The sequence below is a fragment of the Myotis myotis genome, unplaced genomic scaffold (assembly GCF_014108235.1).
Source record: "Myotis myotis isolate mMyoMyo1 unplaced genomic scaffold, mMyoMyo1.p scaffold_m19_p_7, whole genome shotgun sequence".
NCBI lineage: Eukaryota > Metazoa > Chordata > Mammalia > Chiroptera > Vespertilionidae > Myotis > Myotis myotis.
Window position 1 is genome coordinate 62,904,404 of NW_023416379.1, and position 25,114 is coordinate 62,929,517.

The following is a 25,114-nucleotide window of genomic DNA, read 5'->3' on the forward strand; positions in this document are numbered from 1 at the left end:
TTGGAAACTGTGGACCAACCATCAATTATATAGATTTGTAGTTTAATTTCTGAAATAAATTAAAATGTAAGAATGGTTATGTGATATTATAGCATCTAATAACATTGTTTATCAATATAGTGAGTAAGTTGGCTATTGTTCAAAGCTCTCAGGTCTCACATTATGTGTGATAATATTTAGTTATGAAAAAAATTTAGAAATTTTTACTTGACTTTTAAAAAGATATGGTGTATTTTTTCTTTTACCTTTTAAAAAACTGGCATGAGGGTCTCAAAGTTTTATCTCTAGTGGGAGCAATGAGAGTCAAGTTCAAAGATGCTAAGTATATTGCTAAGGAAGAATTGGTAGAAGTTGGGGACTGCAACATTATGCCAAATATGCCAGGATGTTGAGCTAGGATGCTTGGGACAATGGTGGTACCATTTACAGGTTTCAAAAGACCACAGTTGGGTGTGAGATTAAGGGATTCAAAGAACCATCATTATTGATTTTTTTAAGTCAAGTTTTTAGTGAAGCATAACCAAAAAAGATTGATAAATCATGTATGCATGGCTTAATTTTCAGAAGATCACCATGATTAAAAATAGAGTTTCAGTTGGGAAGGAAGAAGTGCAACCAAGTGAATATACCTAGGAATATAAAAATGGGGCTGAGGGGTGAAGATAAGACCAGTGACAGTGTAGAGAGGGTAGTGTAATGGAGGACACGTGATACGAGGCAGCATGAGGCTATCGTCAGAAAGTAGCACTAGGTAAAAGGCACTAATATTTGAACATCACTTATATAACTATATAAATACAATGTTTTTTAATAGAAAAGACCATCTATTGCCTCAAAATAGAAAGCCCTTTATGTATATTAATTGCTTATCAGTTCTTTGAGCCACCTTGTCATATAAGAGAGAGCATAATTAGGAAAGCCCTTTTCATCAGGTCTGTCCTAGGAAGTTTTTATAACTTGATATTTTAATGAGACTTTTAAGGGGTAAATTAAAACTTCATGTTAGAATTTATTTTGTTTGTAGAAATGAGTTAAATGCTATATATAACAGCTTTGTGTATGAAAATTTGTATTATAAAACTCTATTTCAAACTCCAAAATTAAAGGTGGTCCTGGGATAACATCTACTTATGACAAAGTTGTTATTTTTAAATCTATATTTTAGATGAAAAATAAGAGTTGGTAGTATTGTTTAAAACATCAGCATATTAACAATTGGTGCCAATTTTATTTTAAAATATATTGTTTTTTAATTGACTTCCATATTCCTAAATTATATAATGTTAATATAATATTAAAGATTATGGGAAGCAAGAGTGCAGTCTGATGGAAAGAATAGCAACTTTGGAGCTGGACAGGATACCATTCTATCATGTGATATATTGAATTGTATCTCCCTCCCTCTAGAAGATATGTTGAATCCTAATTCCTAGTTCCTATGAATGTGATTTTATTTGGAAGTAGAGTCATTGCAGATGTAGTTAAGTTAAGGTCATTTGTGTGGGCTCCTAACCAATATGACTGGAGTTTTTGTAGGAAGATACAGACACTCATAGAGGGAAGAAGATGTGAAGACAGACATGTAACGACAAAGGCAGAAGTGGAGCAGTGCAGCTGCAAGCCAAGGAATGCCAAGGAAGCTAGGAAGAGGCAAGGAAGGATTCTGCCAAGAGTCACAGGGGGAGTGTAGCCATGCTGACACTTGGAATTCAGACTTTTAGCCTCCAACCATGAGATAATAAATTTCTCTTGTTCTAAGACATCCAGTCTGTGGTCATTTGTTAAGGCAACTCTAGGAAATGGACATAGTCATATACCAGGTGTTTGGTTTTTGGTCCTTTAACTTCTGAATCTCAATTTCCTTTATGTAATAGATTAAGAACAGTTCTGGCATGGAGTAGACATTTAGGAAATAATACATAGCTTTGCGATTGCTGTTCTTTCTTCAAAGATAATTTACATTTACAAGTGTAAAATTGAGACTTCCATAGAATTAGAAGTAAAAACCTTGTCTATGCTTCCCATTCGTAGTCTCTAACTTACATAAGCATACAACAGATTTCATATGGCCCATAGAATTTTACTAGGAGATAAAGGATTAAATTTGTTTTGTACCTGTAAATTTAGAACTTAGCTATTGATTTTTAAAAACTAATTTTCAAAAATAAAATAACCCGGAGTGACTCTGTTTTTTAAAAAAATATATTTTATTGATTTTTACAGAGAGGAAGGGAGAGGGATAGAGAATTAGAAACATTGATGAGAGAGAAACATCGATCAGCTGCCTCCTGCACACCCCACACTGGGGATGTGCCCACAACCAAGGTACATGCCCTCGACTGGAATCGAACCTGGGACCTTTCAGTCCTCAGGCCGATGCTCTATCCACTGAGCCAAACCAGTCAGGGCCTGGAATGACTCAGTTTTAAAAAATTCAACTGCTAAGTTTGAAGAGGGTCTAAATAATTTAAATATGGATGTTTGTTTTCTCCACCCCCTTTATCTGATAAGTATTTTTGAGGGGAAGTTTTTTACATTAATGCATTACCTATTTAATAAAAAGGACGCATTTAAAATACTTTTTAAAATGTTGTTCAGTACTCCAGGGTACCCTGCTGCCTCATTGTGCCCCTGTTACATATATTTCCTCTGACTCTCATAATCCATATTCACCTTCTTTCCTCTGAGGGCCTGAGTTATACAGATGACTTATTTATTTTACAATTACAGTAACCTCTGTGGAAAAATTTAGTGCTATCCCTTATTTTTGAGCCATGGATAGGAAGCAGTGTAAGTTGCATTACTTCCTCTGAAGCAAGAATGTGGACAGTTGCTCAGCCTCTACAGACTTCTCTTTTTTGCTTGCTGCTGTGGTATCACACCACTGGCACTAAGAGGACTCATAAAACTGAAGAATCTGCTCCTGTCACCTAGAGCAGGGCTAATGCCATTCCCATCCTATTCCCTAGCTGATGTCTGCCCTACCTAATGTCAATTGAATGAATTTCCTTGTTGCTACTAGTGTTGCTGTACCTCAGTGTCCGAGCTAAGGAGCTATCTCTTGAAGCTTTCAATGCTGCCATTACTAAGAATTCTAGAATAGGGTTGGAATGGCCTTCTTCATAGCTCTATACACATTTTGTCCCCTGGGCTAAAAAGCCACCCTGTTTTAGTTTATAGTTGCTCAAAGTTACGAAACCTACCTCTTTGGAATGTGAATTATCTCAATCAAGACCCTGCAGGCTTATGAGAAACTTTTACCTCTCCCTTAAGGACTTTAAATTAGGGTCTTGTCTATAATAAGAGTTACAACCAGAAATAACTTTATGACCTAGCTATATGGCCGGGTAAACTTCTAATTACTGAACATCCTCTGTTCTTACTGTCCTACAGTGACCTTCTTTCCCTCTGAAGCCCCTAGGTGATCCTTAGCTCAGAATGTCGTATGTCCCTCATTTTCCCTCTCTTTCCTGGAACCTCTCATGTATGTGGGGTTCACATGTGTAGGTATGTATTAAATTTGTGTTTTCTTTTTCTCTTTTTAATCTATCTCATGTTTATTTAATTATTAGACTAGCCGAAAGAACTTAGGGGGGTAAAATTTCCTCCTCCTCTACAGTATTAAGGAATGATTACTTCATGATGGGGCATTAAGGAAGAAATGAAAGTTCCATTTCCTAGACTTTTTAAATCTGTTCTTACACAAATATTTGGTTATGTTAGCCTCCTTAGAAATCTCTCAAGCTTCTTAATTTCCTGCAGGACATTTTTAACACTCAGGGTGACTGAGCTTTCAGAGACTTTGTTGTCAGAAGCAGTAACCAACTCTGGATAGCTTACACAGGAAAGGAATTTTTTAGAGGGAGATTGGGCAGGTCACACATAAAATGGATAGGAAGTCGAGAGGAGCATGTTTAGAGACAGAAAAGAAAGTTTGGAAGCAGAAACAGTGACTTAAAGCTGTAGCGGCTGTTGAGTTCTCCCAGCTACTGCTGTGGCTACTAATCTAATCACACCCACTCTGGTCTGTCTCCCAAGATTTAGTGATTTATATGGAGACTCAGTCATCTAGACTCAATTGAATTGCTCCAGATTTTATGCTTTTGTACTCGCTGCCTGGGGCTAGGGATAAGGAGGACTCATTTACCCCTTTGGCTTCTGTGGTGGGAGATTGAGTCCTGTCTCCCTATAAAACTCTCAAAATGGAGAATTCCATAATACTTGGGAGAGAGTTGCAATGCTGGGCAGTTTCATAACAACAAAAACAAATCATAATTATATCTCAATGATTTTTCTTCATTCTTATAATCTGAAGGTCTTGAGTTTGTACATTAGAAAGAATGTTTTATGTCCATTGTGTGAGAGAGCATAATATGGTGCCAGGAGTATAGATTTTTGAGAAAAGCTGAGCTGGGTTCAAATACTTCTCCTAGTTATTAGCTAGATGATCTTGGGAAAATTGCTATACCTTCCTAAGTGGCAGTTTCCTATATATATATGTTTATGGCTAAGTGTCCATCTGACCGGTAGCTATGACCCGCACTGACCACCAGGGGACAGGCGCTAAACACAGGAGAACCCAAGAACCACCCTCTTGCAATCCGGGAACCCCTCAGGGGATGTTGGAGAGCTGGTTTTGGCCCGATCCCGATCCCTGCAGGCCAGGCCGAGGAACTCCACCTGCTGGAGGGACCTGCTCACTCCGCTGACGCCCTTCAAGCCACAGCACCACCGCAGGTGCGGCCGGCCAGGGAGGGACTGTGGGAGGTTGAATCCAGGGGGTGTCCGGTCCCTCCCCACCGGCCACCTTCTAATTAATTTCCTTTCAATGTGCATGAATCTGTGCACCGGGACACTAGTTCTACAATAAGGAAAGTGAAAACAAACTTTGCAAGGACTATTGTATTTTTTAATGAGATGATATGTATTAAGTGCTTAAAATATCTGGCCCTTAATAAATAGTCTGTAAACAGTAGTCAAACACTGTGTGTCATATGGCTCTAGTTTATCTTCTTAACCTGGTTTCATTTCCTTGTCTCATGAAAATTCTCCACAAATCCAAAGTATTTATGCTCATTGTCCTTAAAGGTACCTGTGCTCTCTACCTTCTTGCTACTTCATATGCCCCCTCTTTTTTTATGGCTCATTTAAAATCCTCTTTTCTTCTTAGTATGAATATACTGGTCTGTAACTGTCTTCTTTACCATTCAGTTTGCACTTTGCATTTATAGTAGTTATTCCATGTGCTATCTTTGATAAAGATAGTCTTCTAGAAGGCAAAGGGGACTCACTGTTCTTGGGAAAAATAGTTTAGTAGAAGAGCATTGGGCCTGGAGTCAGTGATCCTTGGTTGTAGCCTAGTAGCAGCTATTGCTATTCTGCTGGAATGGCTAATTACATCACACTCACACTATTTTTTTTTTTATCAGATGGTTGTTCGGCCACACTGTAGTATTCTCTACAGAACAAACTTTCTTGTTTTTTGCAATATGGACATACTTGAGTATTTTCCAAATCTTTAAGTGTTAGTCTTGTTTTGCTTAACATTATTCCTTCTCTTTTTATTTCTTTGTTCTTGCCATTTACTATAAGCAGTCAGGTGAAACCAAGCTATTCCTTCAACACTTTGCTGAGAAGTCTCCTTACTCAATAAAATTTCAGTTTTGTTCCCTACAAATTCCACAGAATGCTAGAACATAGCCAGTGTTTTCTTTTTGCCACTTTATAACAAGGAACATCTTTTTTCCATTGTCCAATAACATGTTCCTCATTTTCATCTGAAACCTCACCAGAATGGCCTTTACCATCTATATTTCTACAAGTATTCTGTTAAAGATTGTTTATATATTCCTGTTACAGCAGCACCCCACTTTTTGGTACCAAATCTGTCTTAGCTTGGGCTACTTTAAAAATATATCACAGACTGGGTGGCTTCAACAGACATTTATTTCTCAGTCTTAGAGGCTGGGAAGTGCGAGATCAAAGTGTGGGCAGATTCACTTCCTGGTGAGGACCCTCTTCCTTAACTTGCATATGGCTATTTTCTCACTTTGTCTCTTCCTGTTGGGATCAGCAATGAGTGAGATTCTCTCTTCTCCTGGCTCCATTTTCAATGAAGTTTCTGTTTATTAATTTTTACAGTATTCTTCAGTAGTTGAATGGGTGAATAATCTGGTACATCCAGGAAATGGAATAATGTTCAATGCTAAAAATTAATATGCTATTAAACCATGAAAAGACATGGAGGAACCTTAAATATATATACTTAGTGAAAGGCCAGTTCGAAAAGGCTACATACTGTATAATTCCAACTATCTGACATTCTGAAAAAGGCAAAACTATGGAAATATTAAAAAGATCAGTGGCAGCTCCTCGGGTTAACAGGATGTATTAGACAGAGTACAGGGGATTTTTAAGGCAGTAAAAACTATTATGTATGATACTCTGATGGTGTATACCTGTCATTATACATTTGTCAAAATCCAGAGAGTGTAGAACATCAAGAGTGAATTTTAGTGTAACCTATGGCCTTTGAGTTATTATGATGTATCAGTGTAGGGTCCTTAATTGTAAAAAATGTTTCACTCTGGTGGAGCATATTGCTCGTGGGGGCTGTGTGTGTGTGTGTGTGTGTGTGTGTGTGTGTGTGTGGCGAGGGAGGGGGCGCAGAAAGTATATGAGAACTCTGTACTTTCCATTCAGTTTTGCTGTGAACTAAAACTGCTCTAAAAACATAAAATCTAGTTAAAAAAAATCTGATAATGGAAACAAAAGCTGTCGTTTTAGCTATCTGGCCAGGTCTTACACCAGCTGGTGTACTGCAATTTAGTTCTGACACTAATCACCCTGAGTTATCATCAGACTCCACAGGTGTAAGGACATGTTCCCCAATTAGACTGCCACTTCTTCATACACCAGCCGCAGCCAGGTCACCAGGCTATTCACACTTCTAGCCAAGTAGCTTACAGATAAGGGGGGTTCCCAAACCCCCCTCACAAGACTGCTCTCACTTCAGATGCAAGTTGCAAGTTCAGAGGTCTCTAGGCCACCTACACTTCTGACCAACTGGCTATCAAATGGGGGGTTTCCTGTGACTCCTCTCAGGTTTAATAATTTGCTAGAATGATTCATAGAACTCAGGGAAATGCTATACTTATGATTACAGTTTTATTATAAACAATAGAAATTGGGACCAGCTAAATGAAGAGATGCATGAGGCAAGGACTTGAAGGGTCCTGAATGCAGAGCCTCTTGCCCTCTCCCTGTGGAAGCAGGTCACATCACTCTCCTGGCACATCAGTGGATTAACCAACTAGGAAGCTCCCCTGTGCTTCCGTGTCCAGAGTTTTTATTGAAATTTCATGACATAGGCATGATTGATTAAGCATTGGCCACAGGATTGAACTAAATTTCCAGCCTTTCTTCAGACAATGAGGGGTTCTCTGTCAAAGTCCCTAATCACATCTAGTCTTTCTGGTCACCAGCCCTGAGCCTGAACCATTTTGTTAGCATAAATTTGAGCTTGAATCAAGGGATTTATCAAAAACAAATACTCTCCTATCACAGGAATTCCAAGGGTTTTAGAAACCCCCTGCCTGAAATCCAGGACAAAGACAAGACATATTCTTTTTTTTTTTTTTAATGTATTTTTATTGATTTCAGAGAGGAAGGGAGAGGGAGAGGAACATCAATGATGAGAGAGAATCATCGATTAGCTGCCTCCTGCACGCCCCCTACTGGGGATCAAACCCACAACCCTAGGTATGTACCCTTGACTGGAATCCATCCTGGGACCCTTCAGTCCGCAGGTTGATACTCTATCTACTGAGCCAAACTGGCTAGGGCTGGCAAATTCTTTATTAGACAACACCAGGCTTTAAAAAAATGGTAGCCCTTGAGAAACCTAATACTTTTTTTTTTTTTAATTTGAAAATGTACCATGGAAAGCTAAGCTCAGATAACTGAAAAATATTTAAGATTAGAAGAGGTAAGAGCAATAGCTGATTTACAAATCTCTGTATTAGTCTTGTTTTAAATTAGTCCACAAAAGAACATCCAGCCTACAGAAAAGTCTTAAAAGAGTTTATTTGAGCCAAATTTTGAGGACATGCCCAGAAGCAAAATCTCAACTGATTGAGAAAATGCTTGGGAGAATAGCAGGTTTGTAGTTCCTTTTCTGCATTTAGAATCAAAGAAAATGTAAGGAGGAACACATGAAATCCATTGTTGGTAAATTAAGGAGGTGGGAGAAGGCAAACCAGGGAAATCTCTAGCACTGAACAAATGGCAAAATGGAGAAACACATATTTCTTGTACACTGGTGGGTACAGGATTGTTAATAATTTACATTTACAGTACATAGGGATGGTATATAAGGAACAAGAGCCCTAACCGGTTTGGCTCAGTGGATAGAGCATCAGCCTGTGGACTCAAGGGTCCCAGGTTCGATTCTCGTCAAGGGCATGTACCTTGGTTGCGGGCACATCCCCAGTAGGGGGCGTGCAAGAGGCAGCTGATCGATGTTTCTCTCTCATCGATGTTTCTAACTCTCTATCCCTCTCCCCTCCTCTCTGTAAAAAATCAATAAAATATATATATATATATGTATGTATATATATATATATAAAGGAACAAGATTAACATGAGTGCTCTGGTGGTCATGTGCTCTGGTGCCTCGATTATGTCTTGGAGGGATCTAGAAAAGAAAATTACTCTGGCCTCCTAGATGCATAAGAACGATGGACAGAGTTCAGTTAAAGATTTACCTCTGCAAAGGAAGCTACAGGCCTGGGATGTGACTACCCGCCATGGCCTGCCCAGTTAGGAATTTATGATTAGACCATCCTGTGTGGTTACTTTTGTTCACTGAGCTTGTCAGGCCTGCCATGTGGCCCCCTGAGCTTATTAGGGTTATTTTATAGCTTCTTTTTTGTTCACAGTTCTTTAAATCTTTTTGTTATAGCTCTTTAAATCTTTGTACCTCATGCAGTTTGGATTTCATATTTATGATTTTGATGCATAAATGATTTTCTTTTGATAAAAAGTATATAGAGAGAAATTTACTTGGAAAGGTGAGCTAGTATAATAACATGAGTCTTTCCAGTTTTCACTCACACTGGTAAAATAAAATAAACAGATAACCTTAAAAAGCTTTTTTCTTGAGCTGTAGGTTGCTTCATTGGACTCACTTTCCTCTCTAAGAGCAAGTTATTTTAGAATGTATCCACTTTTTCCAAGGAAGTACTTAGTTCTGTTTTTTCTTTTGCAGATTGATTATACCGGAATAGACCCTTCCAGTCCCTGCAATAAATGTTTGTCCCGGAATGTGACACCTTGTATTTGTACAATTAACTTCACACTGGAACAGTCATTTGAGGTCTGTATTCCCAAGTAATGTGTTTAAGAAGCCATGCTTTAAAAAGTGTTATATTGTGTTAATGTTTTTACAAAATTGTTTTGTGTGTGTTTGGAGAAGTCACTTTAATTAATTGGTTGTAGATGCTCTTATGCTAAAAAAAGCCTTTTTTTTTTTTTTTTTTTTGCTATTGAATTATGCTGCCTGGTAATTAAAGACATGTATTTAAGTAGTTTATTTTAGCACTTTGTAATCTAAATTTAAAACATTGTTTTTTATATTACTGAAAAATTTTATTGTACAAATCACTTTTGATCACATTTATATCTACACTTGTATTTTTAAAATTATTGTTCAAATTATTTTGCCCACCTCTAATATTAAAACAAGTTTTTAGAAAATAAATACTGCCCGAGCTGATTTGGCTCAGTGAATAGAGCGTCAGCCTGTGGACCAAAGGGTCGTGGGTTCAATCCTGGTCAGGGGCATGTACCTTGGTTGCAGGCTCCTTGGGCCCTGACCTTGGTCGGAGGCAACCAATTGATGTGTTTCTCTCACATCAATATTTCTCGCTGTCTTTCCCTCTCTCTTCCACTCTCCCTAAAAATCAATGGAAAAATATCCTCGGCCAAGGATTAACAAAAAAAAAAAAAGAAGAAGAAGGAAGGAATGGATGGAGGGAGGGAGGGAAGGAGGGAGGGAGGGAGGAAATACTAATTCACCCATTATTTTACGGTATTATTTTTCTATCAGATATGAACCATTACCATAAATACAAACACTTAGTGAAACTATTGACCTTTTTATGTCTTGATAAGCAGAACAACATTTCTGTGTGTGTGGTCTGTCTGTCTTTTGTATTCACACTTATCTAGCAATCTGGGAAACAGCATCAAAGACAAATGGCAACACCAGTTTGTGCTCTTCTTTACCTGAAAATTGAACTTAAGAATTATTTTTTAGGGAGCAAAACTGCTTTAATACATGCCAACTTGTTTTTCTACACTTGAGTTTTCTGAAAGGTAGTAATGACTTTTGTAGTCCCTGGTAGATGACTGCTATCTACTGGTTGTAGATGCTCTTACACTAAAATAAAGGAAAATGTTACCTTTTTATAAAAACAAGAAAATGAATTTGGGAGAAGACAGATTATTTTACTTTGTTTCAGCAGAAATAACATATAAATTGAAAACACCGTAGAAATTCTCTTATTTTTCAATGTGATGGACAAATTATAAAGATGCATTAAGTTCTTATTGTTAGAACAGGCAGAATTAAAGCCTTGAAAGAGACTTGTAATGATTTAGAAGCTACATTAGTTTCCCCCCATTAAAAACAGTTATTTTAGCCCTAGCTAGTTTGGCTCACTGGATAGAGCGTCGGCCTGGGGACTCAGGTTTGATTCTGGTCAAGGGCATGTACCTTGGTTGCAGGCACATCCCCAGTGGGAGTGTGCAGGAGGCAGCTGATCGATGCTTCTCTCTCATCGATGTTTCTAACTCTCTATCCCTCTCCCTTCCTCTCTGTAAAAAATCAATAAAATATATTTAAAAAAAAAAAACAAAAAACAAAAAAACACAGTTATTTTAGAACATTTCTTCTGCAAAGGTGATCATCTTCAGATTCATTATTTTGTGGGCTCTGTGTTCTTTCGCAGCCAACCATTTGAATTGCACTAAAGCCTTTTCAGAGAACTTCAAGGAAGTTATTTTGTCTCAGTATTCATTTAAAATAATTTCTTTTTCAGTTTGTAAGTTGAATTTACTGTACTTCTTAATTGAGATGATACTTTTTTTTAAAGCGTTTTCTTTGTTTCTGTGATATAATTTTTTTTTAAAATCCTCACTGGAGAATATTTTTTCTATTGATTTTTTTTCTTTTTTTTTTGTAGAGAGATTGAAAGAGATGGAGGAGAAGGGAGGGAGGAAGGAAGGGAGGGAGGGAGGGGAAGAGAGTGAAAGAGAGAGAGAGAGAAAGAGAGAGAGACATCTATGTGAGAGAGACACATCGACTGGTTGTCTCCTGCACACCCCCTCACCTGGGATGGGGAGCAAACCCTCAACTGAGTTATATGCCCTTGCCTGGCAGTTGAACCTCTAACCATTGAGCCAAACCAGCCAGGGCTGTGATAAAATTTTCATAACCAAAAATAAAGTAAGTAAATAGTTTTCATGTAAACATTTTCTTTATATAGAATAAGAATTTGCAAGCATTTGACATTTGAAAATCAAGCTCTAAATAAATGATTATGTATATGAAATCAAATAAAGCATATCTGAAATGTTATTGAATTTCTCTTTTTCCTGGATTCCTTTCATCCTTTAATTCCTTTTATTTAGTTTTAATTTTTAAAAATTTTATTGAATTTATTGGGGTGACATTGGTTAATAAAATTATATAGGTTTTAAGTCTACAATTCTGTAATATGTCATCTGTATATTGTATTGTGTGTTCACCACCCAAAGTCAGTTTTCCTTCTGTCACTATTATCCCTCCTTTTCTTTAATTTCTTTTAATTGAGGGTAAGATTATAGATGATAGAGATAGCAACCAGAAAGTAGAAAATCGTGTAATGTTTTGCTACCTCTAAAAAATCTTACATTCAAGATGGCATCTTGTGAATAATTGTAGTGTATGTAGGTTACTGTTCTTACTCAAGTTATTTCCAAGTTGGCTCTGTTGAATACATTAAAGTACTTTTCTTGATTATTACAAAATGACACATTATTTTAGATACTTTACTAATTATTAATTTAATAATTACTACTATTATGTAGTATTCTGTGGAGAAATTTGTTATGACTCAGCTCAAGTTCAGAATTACTTGGGCGGTAAGTGCTCATTGGGTAGACCAATCTGAATTAGAGAAAATTTTAAGTTGAAAGTAGATCAGAATAGGTATGTGTGTGTGTGTGTGTGTGTGTGTGTGTGTGTGTGTGTGTGTGTGTGTTCTTTTAAATCTAAATAGCACTTCTTTGAAGTCTTTAAGGATATTTTCAAAGTTTATCCTTGGATTTTTGCAACATACTTTCTTTAACCTTACTTACAATTTGTATTGTTTTAGATTGCCAAGTACTGGTAGAGTTCACCCCAGTACCTGTTTTTTAAGTTTTCATAAACTAGTACAGTCCAAAATTATGTAGCCTTTATGTATGCATGAAACAGTTTTATACTTAATAGTTTTAAGTGAAAAAATTTTCCCTTTCTGTTCCTGTAGGGCAATGTGTTTATGTATTATGGACTGTCTAATTTCTATCAAAACCATCGTCGTTATGTGAAATCTCGAGATGATAGTCAACTAAATGGAGATCCTACTGCTTTACTTGTAAGTAAAATGATGAAATATGATGATGTGGTTTCTATGAAACAATGTGCTAATTGTTTAGTTAGAAATGTTAAAAATTCCTTTTTAAAGAATTTAAAGTGAAAGAGTTTATTAGTGAAGCAGTAGAATAGAGAGAAGGCTACTTCACAGGCAGAGCAGCCAGAAAAGTTAATTTTAATAATGCTAGGATATATTAAACTTTTACTTGCCATTTATAGTTTGTTTAATGAGGGTTTTTAGTTAAAAAATTTTCCCCCTGGATTTACAAAGATTAATGATTTCTCACAGCCAGAAGACAAATTACTACCTGCTTGTTTCTAATAGTGTTCTTGGGATTTTTGCTTTATTAATCTGTTTGTAATGGAATTTTGACAAGTCTAGCATTCTGGGTATGTAATTTGTTCTGTTTGGGTTTATTAGTTATTATCACACCAAGACTATGTAAATAAGCTACCTTTTTAAATTTCTGAGATTGTGTTTTAGAATGGAACATGTATGCTCTTCATTTTTTAACTTGTGGGAAGCCTGAGTAGTAAAGTCCAAAGGGTGGGTTACTGAAAAATTGTCTGAGGAACTTTTTGAAAATATAGATTTCAGAATTCTAAGTATAGCAAGTTAGTGTCTGCAAGGGTGGAGCTTTAAAATGTATATTTTAACAAGCTCCCTTTCTGATGCCCAGCCTGGTTTGGGAATCGGTAGACTAGAGGATCTTAGTCTTCTGACTGTTGTTCAGCTTTTCATAGTAGTGGTTGGTGTGCAAGTAAGTATTTATGGTATTGCTGCCAGTCCAACAAACCATCAGAGTCCCAGAGCTATCTAGGATCTCTTACAAACGGTGAATCTCTTAGAATGTAATTTAGGATCATATTGTGACCAGAATGGTTCTGGTAAACCATTGCCTTACTGGTTTTATTGCTAGTTCCTTATGTTTGAGTTCTTAAGAAATAGCAAGTCTGTTTAAAGATTCTAGTTAGGGCTGTAATATTTTACAATTTATGTGGGATTTACTCTGTGGGACCCAATTTTTAGAACTCAAATCCAGTGAAGGTGATGTTCTTTGAGACATACCAACTTCCTAGGCCTCTCTCAATTTGTTGATTGGGAACATAGATTGAGTGTGTTCAGAGACCCAAAGTGGTAGTTGATTTATAATTATTTTATTTAGATACCTACTCATTTCACTGAGGGTGAAAGAAGCTGAGATTGATTCTTTTTTTAGAAACTGCAAGCAAAGATTTTAGACTAGACTAGGAATTGATGGAATGTTTTATTGTAAAGGGCTATGTAGGTCATATAGTTTCTGTAGCAGCTACTCACCTCTGCCATTGTAGAATGGAAGCAGCTATAGACAATACTTAAATGAATGGGTGTAACTGTATTCCAGTAAACTTTATTTACAAAAACAGGTGGTAGGCTGGATTTTGCCTGCTTGCTGTCACTTCTTGGTCCCTGGTCTGTACCAAAATGTGTGAATTTCTTTTTTTTTTTTTCCAATCCTCACCCAAGGATATTTTTTCCATTGATCTTCAAAGAGAATGAAAGGGAGGGAGAAGAGGGGAGACAGAAACAGAGAAACACTGACTGGTTGCCTCCTGCACACGCCCCAACTGGGGGTGGGGAGGGAATTTGCCCGGGGAATTGAACCCGTGACCCTTTGGTCCATGGTCTGACTCTAACCACCAACCAGGGCCAAACTGTGTGAATTTAAGACCAGGTGATTTTCAAAAATCTTAAAGTTTTCAAAAATGGGCAGATTGAAGTTCAAGTTACTTAACATTGTGTGTAAGACTTCATAATATGATATCAACCTACACTTTAGGCTCATTGTTTTATACTTTATCTTTTTTAAAAAATGTTTTTATTGATTTGAGAGAGAGAGAGAAGAGAGAAGCATCATGTGAGATTGTTTTGAGAAATGGCTTAATGTGGCCTTGGAGTCCCAGAACAACTCATATATACAACTAATCTTTTACTTGGTAGAATCTCCATTTAACCCTGCAACTGCCATATGTCCTTGAGATCTTCAATAGGGACTAATGCTTCTTGCCTAGCCAGCATTTTCGTTTTCCTTGTACCTGGATGCACAGTTTAGAAAAGATAGTTATATTCTAGGAATCTGCATTAAGCCAACTCCCTCCCTCCTTCCTTCCCTCCTTCCCTCCCTCCTTCCCTCCTCCCCTCCCTCCCTCCCTCCCTTCTTCCTTGCTTCCCTTCCTTCTTTTCTTTTTTCCTTCCCTTGACAGGGGATTTAACTCAGAATCACAAATTTTGAATTAATCCTGTTAATTTTATAAGTGAGCACAGGTAAATCAAGGGACTTGCCCCAAGTCACATAGTACACAACTGGAACTAGAATCTCCAGTCTCTTTACCTCCAGTTTAAGACCCCTTCAATTATGTCACAACTAGATTGACAGTAGATTGCTTCTTAATTTTTCTTGGACAAAACTTTTTGTGGTTATGATTTCTGTGTTGATATGAAAATAAAAAATGTCAATTTGGTATATACCTGTATGACAAAATATATGCAAGGAAAAGTTACATTAAAATGATAATGCAGTAATGTTAAGGAATGTATTTTAGTATTTAAATGTAGCGTTATTTATAGTGTACTTAAAATACAGACTCATTTTGTATACATTGCAAGTGAGAAGCAAGTAGGGATTGAATTTTTAATCAGTAATAGGAGCCTAGCTCATAGTTCTCTTGGAGGCCTGGGTAATAATTTCTCTTTTCTTTTCCTTCTAAATATCAGAATCCCAGTAAGGAATGTGAGCCTTATCGAAGAAATGAAGACAAACCAATTGCTCCTTGTGGAGCTATTGCCAACAGCATGTTTAATGGTATGATATAAATACAAAGATATAGATATAGACATAAAATTAGGAAACTTTATATAATCTTACTAGAGGGCCAGTGCATGAAATTTGTGTACTGGTAGGTTCCCTAGTGGCTGCTCGCTGCCAGCCAGGGCCTCCCTCCCTTCCCCCGGCTGGCCCCACCCCCTGGTCGAACTCCCAGACGAACTCCCCGTTGAGGTGACAATTTGCATACTATGCTTTTATTATATAGGATTACAGATTTAATAGTCTAGTAAACATGAATGAAATTGAGAAATTCAACAATCTTAAGATAAATACAGGGTGTCTCAAAACAATGTATGTACACTTTAACAGCTGATAGCTCAGTTTTCAACATGAAATGTATTTTAATAAACACTGCCTTTATAATTATTCAAAGTGTGTGCATACATTTTTTGGGAATACCCTATATATCAATTAGTAATTCAGTGGGTTATTATAATGCTTTGTGACTTTCTTCTGAGAATGCTTATATTTTAAGGATGAATTTTTGTTTCTGGGAAGAAATAAGCAGGGACATTGTGCTTTCCTATTTCATATATGATAAAATAAAAGCTAGGTTACCTTTCCCACCAACTTTTAATATTTATATCATTAAAAAGATGCTACAGTTGATCATTTAGAGCAGCACTGTATAATTATAAATATAATGTGAACCATAAATGTGAGACATGCATATAATTTTCAGTTTTCTAGTAGTCACATTAAAAATAATAAAAAGAAATAAGTGAAATTAATTTTTAATTAAGTTTATTGAGGTAATATTGGTTAATAAAATTATATAGGTTTCAAGTATACAGTTCTGTGATACATCATCTTTATATTGCATTTACCACCCAAAGTCAAATATCCTTCTATCACCATATATTTGATCCTCTTTAACTTTTACCACTCCCTACCCCCTTTTCCTCTGTTAACCACCATATTGTTGTCTGTTTATGAGTTTTTGTTTGTTTTATTTGTTCATTTGTTGCTTTCAGTTTTATATCCCACATATGAGTGAAATCATGGTTCTTGAGTTTTTCTGACTTCTTTCATGTTAGCATGATATTCTCAAGATTGATCCACATTGTTGCAAATGGCAGTAATTCATCTTTTCTTAATGGCTAAATAGTGTTCCATTGTATATAGTTACCACATTTTCTTTATCCAATTTTCTATTGAGGGACACTTTGTTGTTTCCATGTCTTGGCCACCGTGAATATTGCTGCAATGAATATAGGGGTGCATATAAGTTTGGGAATAAATGTTTCCAAATTTTTGGGGTAGATACCCAAAAAAGGCTTTCTGGGTTATATGGTAAGTCCAGACTTAATTTTTTAAGGAACCTCCATACTCTTTTCCTTAGTAGCTATGCCAGTTTATATTCCCACCAGCAGTGATGGTGGGTTCTGTTTTATCAAACTACAAAGCTTCTGCACAGCAAAAGGAACCATCAGCAAAACAAAAAAGGCAGCCAACTGTATGGGAGAAGGTATTTGCAAACAATGGGAGATATTTGCTCTGACTAGGGGTTAATATCCAAAATAAATAAAAAACTCATAGAATTCAACAACAACAAAATTACCCACTCAAACAATAGGTAGAGGACCTGAACAGACACTTCTTCCAAGAAAACATACAAATGGCCAACAGATATATGAAAAGATGCTCAACTTTGCTAGCGGGGAAATAAAAATCGAAACTACAATGAGATACCAACTCACATCTGTTAGAATGGCTGTTATCAATAAGACAAATAATAACATGTTGGAGAGGTTGTGAAATTAATTTTAATAATATATTTTATTGAACCCAATAAGCTCAAAACATCATTTCAGCATATAAATAATATGCATTATATAAAAGTTGTTGATATTTTATATTCTACTAGAGGCCCGGTGCACGAATTCGTGCACCAGTGGGGTCCCTTGGCCTAGCTTGCGGGTTCGGACCGAAACCTGCTCTCTGACATCCTCTGAGAGGCCAAGATTGTGAGAGTGTGCAGGCCAGGCTGAGGGACCCCACCAGTGCACGATCCGGGCTGGGGAGGGATATGGGAGGTTGGCCAGCCAGGGAGGGACCATGGGAGGGCTCCAGGGTGTGTCTGGCCCATCTCGCTCAGTCCTGATCGGCCGGATCCCAGCAGCAAGCTAACCTATAGGTCAGAGTGTCTGCCCCCTAATGGTCAGTGGACATCATAGCGAGCGGTTGAGCAGCCTTAGCATATCATTGGCATATTACGTTTTGATTGGCTGAATGGACAACTGGACACTTAGTATATTAGGCTTTTATTATATAGGATCTTTTATACTAAGTCTTTGATATACATTTACAAAACATTCATTTAGCTGTCATTTCAAAAGCTCTGTAGCCATGTAACCACTGGCTACTATATTAGACAGTGCAGATAGAGAAATGCATAAACCATTAACTATTTATGAACGCATGTTTAAAAGAAAGAAGAGGCAGATTTACCTTGCAAATAATTTTATTTGGTTTAATATTAAAACATTTGACCTTATCTCCTATCAGCCAAATAGAAAAGTAACCTAGAACTGTATTGAGTGATGAAAGAAAAGTCCATCTGGGATTATAAATTTTTAATTGCTAATTCACATATAAATAATCAAGAGCAAATATACATCATATGCCTACTCTGTTACCACCACTTTTGAAAGCAAATACCAGATCCTAATTTCTCATAGAGTAAAGCGGGTATTTTGGATTTTCAATATTTAGCAATATCTTCCTTTTCTTATGTTTAGATACATTAGAATTGTTTCTGGTTGTCAATGGATCATTTTCAACGGCAATTCCTTTGAAAAAGAAAGGTATTGCTTGGTGGACAGATAAAAATGTGAAATTTAGAAACCCCCCTGGAGAAGGCCCCCTACAAGAACGATTTAAAGGTAAAATATTACTAATATCCTTTTAAAACATGATATAAGCTAGAAGTTTTAATAAAGTACCTAAAATTTTCAATCTTTCGAATCTCAGAAGATATTTATGCTTTTTGAAAACAGCTACTTTTCTTAACTTCATACATAGTAAGGTAAAAGTATATAGTCTGTTCTAATGTACTGAAATCCTAAAGGAAATGTAAACTTTTAATCTTAAACTTCTCTGGTATTTTCTTATAAGCATTTTACCCATAATCTTTTAAAACTGCAATGAAGTTTCTTTTTAACAAACCCCTATTATTTATTATAACTATAGATCCAAATTTACTTTTGTTTCTATATCTCAATTTCACAATGTAATGTTTCATATCACTATATCTTTGCATTAAATTATCTGCCTTTTGGTATATACTCAACAGCTCACTTTTAGTATTCTCTTTTATATATATTTTGATTTCAGAGAGGAAAGAAGAGGGGGAGAGAGAGATAGAAACATCAATGATGAGAGGGAATCATTGATCGGCTGCCTCCTGCACACCCCCTACTGGGGATTGAACCTGAAACCCAAGCATGTGCCCTTGACTGGAATCGAACCTGGGACCTTCCAGTCTGCAGTCCAACACTCTATCCACTGAGCCAAACCAGCTAGGGCCTTTTAGTATTCTCTTAATTGAGATATTAAATCTTTGTAATTATGTTAAGTTGTTACATGAGGGATTGGTTTCTCTCTTGATATAAGACTTCCTTAGAATATGAATGTATTCAAACCTTTGAAATTGAGAAAAATATTCTGATTGTGTAATATATATCTTTGTTTTATTAGAGTGTGAATTTTCAGTGAAACTCTTAATAGAATATTTTGTCTCTCCCACTCCCACCCCTCCTTTTTAAGATACAACAAAGCCAGTAAACTGGGTTAAACCAGTATACTTGCTGGATTCTGACCAAGATAATAATGGATTCATAAATGAAGATTTTATTGTTTGGATGCGTACTGCAGCATTGCCTACTTTTCGTAAGTTATATCGTATTATAGAGCGGAAAAGTGATTTACATCCAACGTTACCAGCTGGAGACTACTTTTTGAATATCAAATACAGTATCCTTTTTTGGCCATGAGCACATATTCATAGAATTGGAAAGGAGTGTAGTCCAGCCATATCTTAGTTATGTGGTATGCTACTTTGTGTTGAGTTATGATCTCTGCATTTTTATAAGAGTGTATGTATGGGAAAGTATCTTTTATGCCTTCCAGAAATATCTTTAATTTTTATCTACTTTGTACTAGGGTTTAAGCATATTATTTGGTAAAATTACTTAAAATGTAGGTTCTGGGTTTACTTGTAAGCTAGATATTTTTACATGGGTGATTGTAATTGAGCTTAATGGGAAAGCCAGTGAATGTACCTAATAATACATAAGTGTTGGTGGTACAAGCTGATTTTTTAAGATTTATTTTTATTGATTTCAGAGAGAGGAAGAAAAAGGCTAGAGAGAGGAAAATCAATGAGAGAGAATCATTGATCCATTGCCTCCTGCACACCCCCTACTGGGAATTGAACTGTGACCTCCTGGTTCATAGGTCGATGCTCAACCACTGAGCCATGGCGGTTGGGCTACAAGCTGTTTTAATATATATTTTTACATATTAAAAATCAGCAGATATGTTAACTAATATCAACATAATTGTTTCTAACTACTGCTCTGTTCATAGTACAAAACATTTTTATCATTAGCTGTATTTTGCCACATTAATAATTGAGATGTAATTTTCAGTGCTGATAAATGTCATTATTTCAGTCTGACTGTGTCAACATTGTACTAAGTATTTTCCATGCATTATTTTACTTAAATTCAAGCTTTATGAAGTAGTTGTCATCTCCATGTTATAGACAAGGATACAGGAACATAGAGCATTTAAGTAACTTGCCTGAGATTCCATGGGAAATAAGTAGAAGAGTTGAAGCTCATGGTCAAGCTGTTGACCCCAAAGGCCATGACTTTTCCGTCAATCACCATCCCTAGCTAGTTTAAACCAGTCCATACCAGCCTAGATGCAGTCTTTCCTAAGACGGAAATGTTGAGCACTACCTTTTATTCAAAACAAAGTCCTTACATTTTTAAATCTGTAGTTCATTTTATATCTCATGAATGAAAAGTTTCTTAAATATTTGCATTTAAATGTTTGCTAATGACAGATTAAAAGTTACCAAGTTTTTGAAACTAGGTCCCCCTAGGAGCAATTTTGGGCAGACAGACCCAGTTCAGGTGCTAGTAGAATGAACATTATCTTGATACTGAACAGCTGCCCTCTACTTTGGCTACAGTCTCAAGATAATGCTTTAAAATTACTTAAAATGTAGGTTCTGAATTTATTTGTAAGCTAGATATTTTTACATGGTTGACTATAATTGAGCTTAATGGGAAGACCAGTGTAGCCAAAGTACAGGGCAGCATTCAATATCAAGATAATGCTCTTTCTATTAGCACCTGAATTGGCCCTGTCTGCCCAAAATTGCTCCTACAGGGACCTACTTTCAAAAACTTGGTAACAGTATCCAAACCTGAAGCCTCCAGACTATAATAAAGGAAAATCTTTCGAGTGAGCACTCAGGAATTCTCAGCTGAGAATTTGCATCCCAGGCGTGGAGAGGAGAACTGTCAGGAGAATGCAGGATATATTGAAGATTGACAAGATGGACCTGCAAAATATCAAGGGTTAATTATCAAAACTAGGTATAAGGTAGGAACTAGATATTAGAATTAAGGCAGAAGCCCATTTTTTAGGTTTGTGATACTGGGAGATACTCGCATGGGTGATTTGAGACCGTACTCCTCAGAGCTCTGGGTTAGTTAGAGCTCTCATAATCAGTGTGAACTGATTTAAGAAACTAGTAGAGCTAAACGTGCCATTTGGAGTCATTTGGAGAGTTGCAGGAGCCCAGAGAAACAGATGGGGCCCAATATTGATTCAAAAGCCGCTTGTGAAAAGGTTGTAAATCTTTTACATAAGGACTTAGTTGTCCCCTTTTCTGACCTGTTGCTACAATCCTAGAACTGATCCATGCTCATCCAGTAAACTGACATCTCATTTCATAAATCTCTTTAACAACCCACCTTTCACTTCCACTCTGTTTTAGCCATCACCTCTCTGTGTCACACCATGAATTTTATCATTACTCCAAATCAGCAAGTTAAGACTAGTATAATGCTTTTTTACCCTGTTCTTAGAGTCTTCTCATTTTCTCATAACTACTCTCTTGCTACACATGCTCTTTGAGCTTACAGAGAAGACTTCTGATTCCTTCATCTTTTCCTTTTCTCTTGGTCTGTCAACCTCCTCTTTGAGGGTTTAACTGCTACTAGTATTTATTTGAAATATTTTTTCACATTATATTTCTTTTTTTCATTTTTATTTTAAATATTTATTGTTGAAAATATTACATAGACCCCTTCTGTTCCCCTTTAATCCTTCTAGTCATTTATTTGTGGCATTTTGCCCCTCCTGTGTAATGAGGGCACAAGTATCTGAGAACCGATATAACTGTTAAATTTGGTTGTTTTTTCTTGCAAACTATATTGGCTATACTACTAACATTTAATCTGCTAAACCAATTCTTCAGGATAAATATTACACAATTATTTTATGATTCGGAACATGGGAGTAAGGTGCCTGGGTATCATAGAATTATGTCAATGAATTACAAGCAATTAAATGCTAACTTTTTAAGGTGTATTTTAAAAATAAAGTCACTGAACATGGAAAAGTTTTCCTATTCACTCTTCAGATTACCCTGTACATTCTTTTGATGGACGAAAACGGATGATCTTAAGCACTATTTCATGGATGGGAGGAAAAAATCCATTTTTGGGAATTGCTTATATCACCACTGGATCCATCTCCTTCCTTCTGGGAGTTGTATTGCTAGTAATTAATCATAAATATAGAAACAGTAGTAATACTGCTGACATTACCATTTAATTTTATATTCTGAAAACAAACTTACCGCATGTACATCAAGGCCAGTTCTGTTCAGCCTAGCTTTTGAATGCCGATGTCTGGTTAGTATGTCATTTTTGAGGTTGGCATACCACTTTTTATTTAAAAAAACAGTCTTTGTCCTTTACTTCATTCCTATGGATGACTTATGAAAATAGATGATGGGTATAAAACAAATTAACTTTATTGATCATGTCAGCACTGTAACTACTGAAATGGCATTCTAATGTTTGCTTTTTGATGGGACAGCCCATATGCATAGAGCCTCTATCATGTGAAATGTGTCTGCTGCTTAAATGTTTATGCTGTGTTGATAAATATTATATTGACATACGTGCTGTATATGTGTGCCTATTGTGTAAAGAGAGGAATTACAAGATGTATGAGTATAATGCTTTGCTAACCTTCAGGATTCAAAGTCATGAAAAAATGAAGAAAGACCAAATCTAAATAAAACACTTCATCATTGTCATGTGTCATGTGTAAAGGCTTAAAGTACCATCTTTGGTGAGGTGGTTCATATATTTAATTTATCCAGTACAGTTCTTTGTCAAGCTTAGTTTTGATTTCACCTTTGAAGTCTTACTTATGCTCATGTCTGAAGAGGTCAGGTAGGAGAATTTAAAATTCGTCTTTCCATTTGGTTAAGATGTTGCAGTCAGGAACCCCAATTCACTTGATATGTTTTTACATGTGATCATGGAAATACCTCAAGCTGTTTTTATTTTGCCGGTAAGTGTTTTGACTTCAGTACTAATATTACATTGCAGAAATTTTGGAAAATAGTAACCTTTATTTCCTCTGTATTTCATTCAATTTTTGCATATAGGTCAAATATGGATGTGTATGCACATTCTCTTTAGTTAATGCAACAATAGTTTTGGTTGGTTTTCCTAATACATTTTATATATATATATATTTTAATCCTCATCTGAGGACATGTTTTTTTTTAATTGATTTGAGAGAGAGAGAGAGACATCCATGTGAGAGAAAAACATTGATTGGTTGTCTCCCACACGCATCCAAACTGGGATCCAATCCACAACCTAGGTATGTGTCCTGACTGGGAACTGAACCTACAACTTTTTAGTGTATAGCATGATGCTCCAACCAAATGGATCACCCGGCCAGGCCTAAGAAATATTTGAAAAAGTGGTTCTTTAAATTTCCTTATTAAATTCTGGAGATTTTTGAGTATATACATTATAAATTATATATGGTTGAAGCTGTTGTATTTTCTATCACTGGAATTATTTTAATATTCCTTATTGAATAAATGTTGTAATTTGTTTGCTATAAAACTTATTCTTGAATGCAAACTTATTTTTTCACATTCATGAAAATGTATGAATTAGAGGACTTAATCTCATTGAAATTGCTTTTTTTTTTTTTTTTTTTTACTCATATGTTTATATAGAAGAATGCCTGCTAATTTAGAATTTGTAATGGTTTCCTTCAGTTATATTTTAAATCAGAAGGTCTGGGTAATGTATCAATTTTGATTAGTATGTTTTTTAAAAAACCAAAACCAAAAAAATAACGTAATAGTAGGAATGTGCCACACCTAAGTTTTGTATAGCGTGACTTTTAATTTGTTGAATATTACTTGCATGAGGTACTTAATATATGATTATACTGAAATTTCTGAGTGCACAGGGTATTTTTTTGTCTGAAAATAGTCTTGGTTTGTCAGTCTTTCAGAATATTATTATTTGTTCTCATAACTGACCCTCTTACCCATGGCAGTTGATCTTCTGGAATACATTACTGGGGGAGAGGGGTCCTCCTGCTGGTTGTCCAGATTGAGTTTGTTCTGTTTAAGGAGGACTTCCATCCCGCATCCCCTTTTCTAATTGGGGGACCAAAGGTGCTGCTAAAGAAATGTTGAAGAGCCCTTCCAACATTTTCTCATCTGTGAAGATGAAATCTTAAAATATATTTGGAGTTTTATCTATTTTATAACTACACTGATGGCTTTAGTTTCTTCTGTCTCCTCCCCTTTGAGCTCTAAGGGATTCCTTTTGGTAAATATGAAGAATGTGGAACATTTATATGGCCTCTGTAAAATATTGGTAAATATGAAGAATGTGGAACATTCATATGGCCTCTTTCTTGTGGGCTTTATGCTCATTTTTTGGAAACATTAATGTAATATTCAACTTTCAAAGAATTATGTTTAATTTTAAGACAACTAGGTTAAATAGAAGACATTGAAGAATGCATTAACTTGCAGGAAATATTTTGATATGTGAAGTTTCTCAATTGAAGGAATTATTAGTAAGTAAAAACTAAGAAATGTCATTGAAATAAGGCAGTTTAAAAATAAATTGGTAAAAATAACTGTATTATCAAATAGAGAATTATTCAACCAAGAGGAGAGTCAAATGAATATTATTTATTGATTAGTAAGTTTATTTGTAATCTTGATTATGTTAAAAGATAGCTTTCTGTTAGTATGTTCTGTATTAATAAAAATGAACAAAATTAATTTGGCTATGTTCATGTGTCTTCCTAAAATAATAATGCCCTGGGGTTGTTGCTAACGTTTAGCACTAAATTTTTCGCTCAGGGTCAATGAGCTCAAGTTTTAGCATTTCTATGCCTAGATTTGATTGCCGTATGGATATCTATAATAATAAAAGCGTAATATGCTAATTAGACCAGACGTCCTTCCGGACAAAGCTGGGGCTGC

The 25,114-nt window shown here is 36.0% G+C and overlaps 1 protein-coding gene across 2 annotated transcripts in view; it reads left to right on the top strand.

Annotated features, from left to right (window-relative positions):
* Nucleotides 1-24,910, top strand: part of TMEM30A (transmembrane protein 30A) — a 37,874-nt gene extending 12,964 nt beyond the window's left edge. The window contains exons 2-7 of one of the 2 annotated variants that reach the window (XM_036316624.1): nucleotides 9,269-9,376; nucleotides 12,573-12,680; nucleotides 15,435-15,522; nucleotides 18,288-18,431; nucleotides 19,315-19,521; nucleotides 22,211-24,910. In XM_036316624.1, coding sequence (XP_036172517.1) covers nucleotides 9,269-9,376; nucleotides 12,573-12,680; nucleotides 15,435-15,522; nucleotides 18,288-18,431; nucleotides 19,315-19,521; nucleotides 22,211-22,404 — 849 coding nt within the window. In that variant the 3' untranslated portion in view covers nucleotides 22,405-24,910. The remainder of the gene's footprint in view (nucleotides 1-9,268; nucleotides 9,377-12,572; nucleotides 12,681-15,434; nucleotides 15,523-18,287; nucleotides 18,432-19,314; nucleotides 19,522-22,210) is intronic. The other variant, XM_036316625.1, reaches the window with a different exon arrangement.
* Nucleotides 24,911-25,114: the final 204 nt, after the last annotated feature.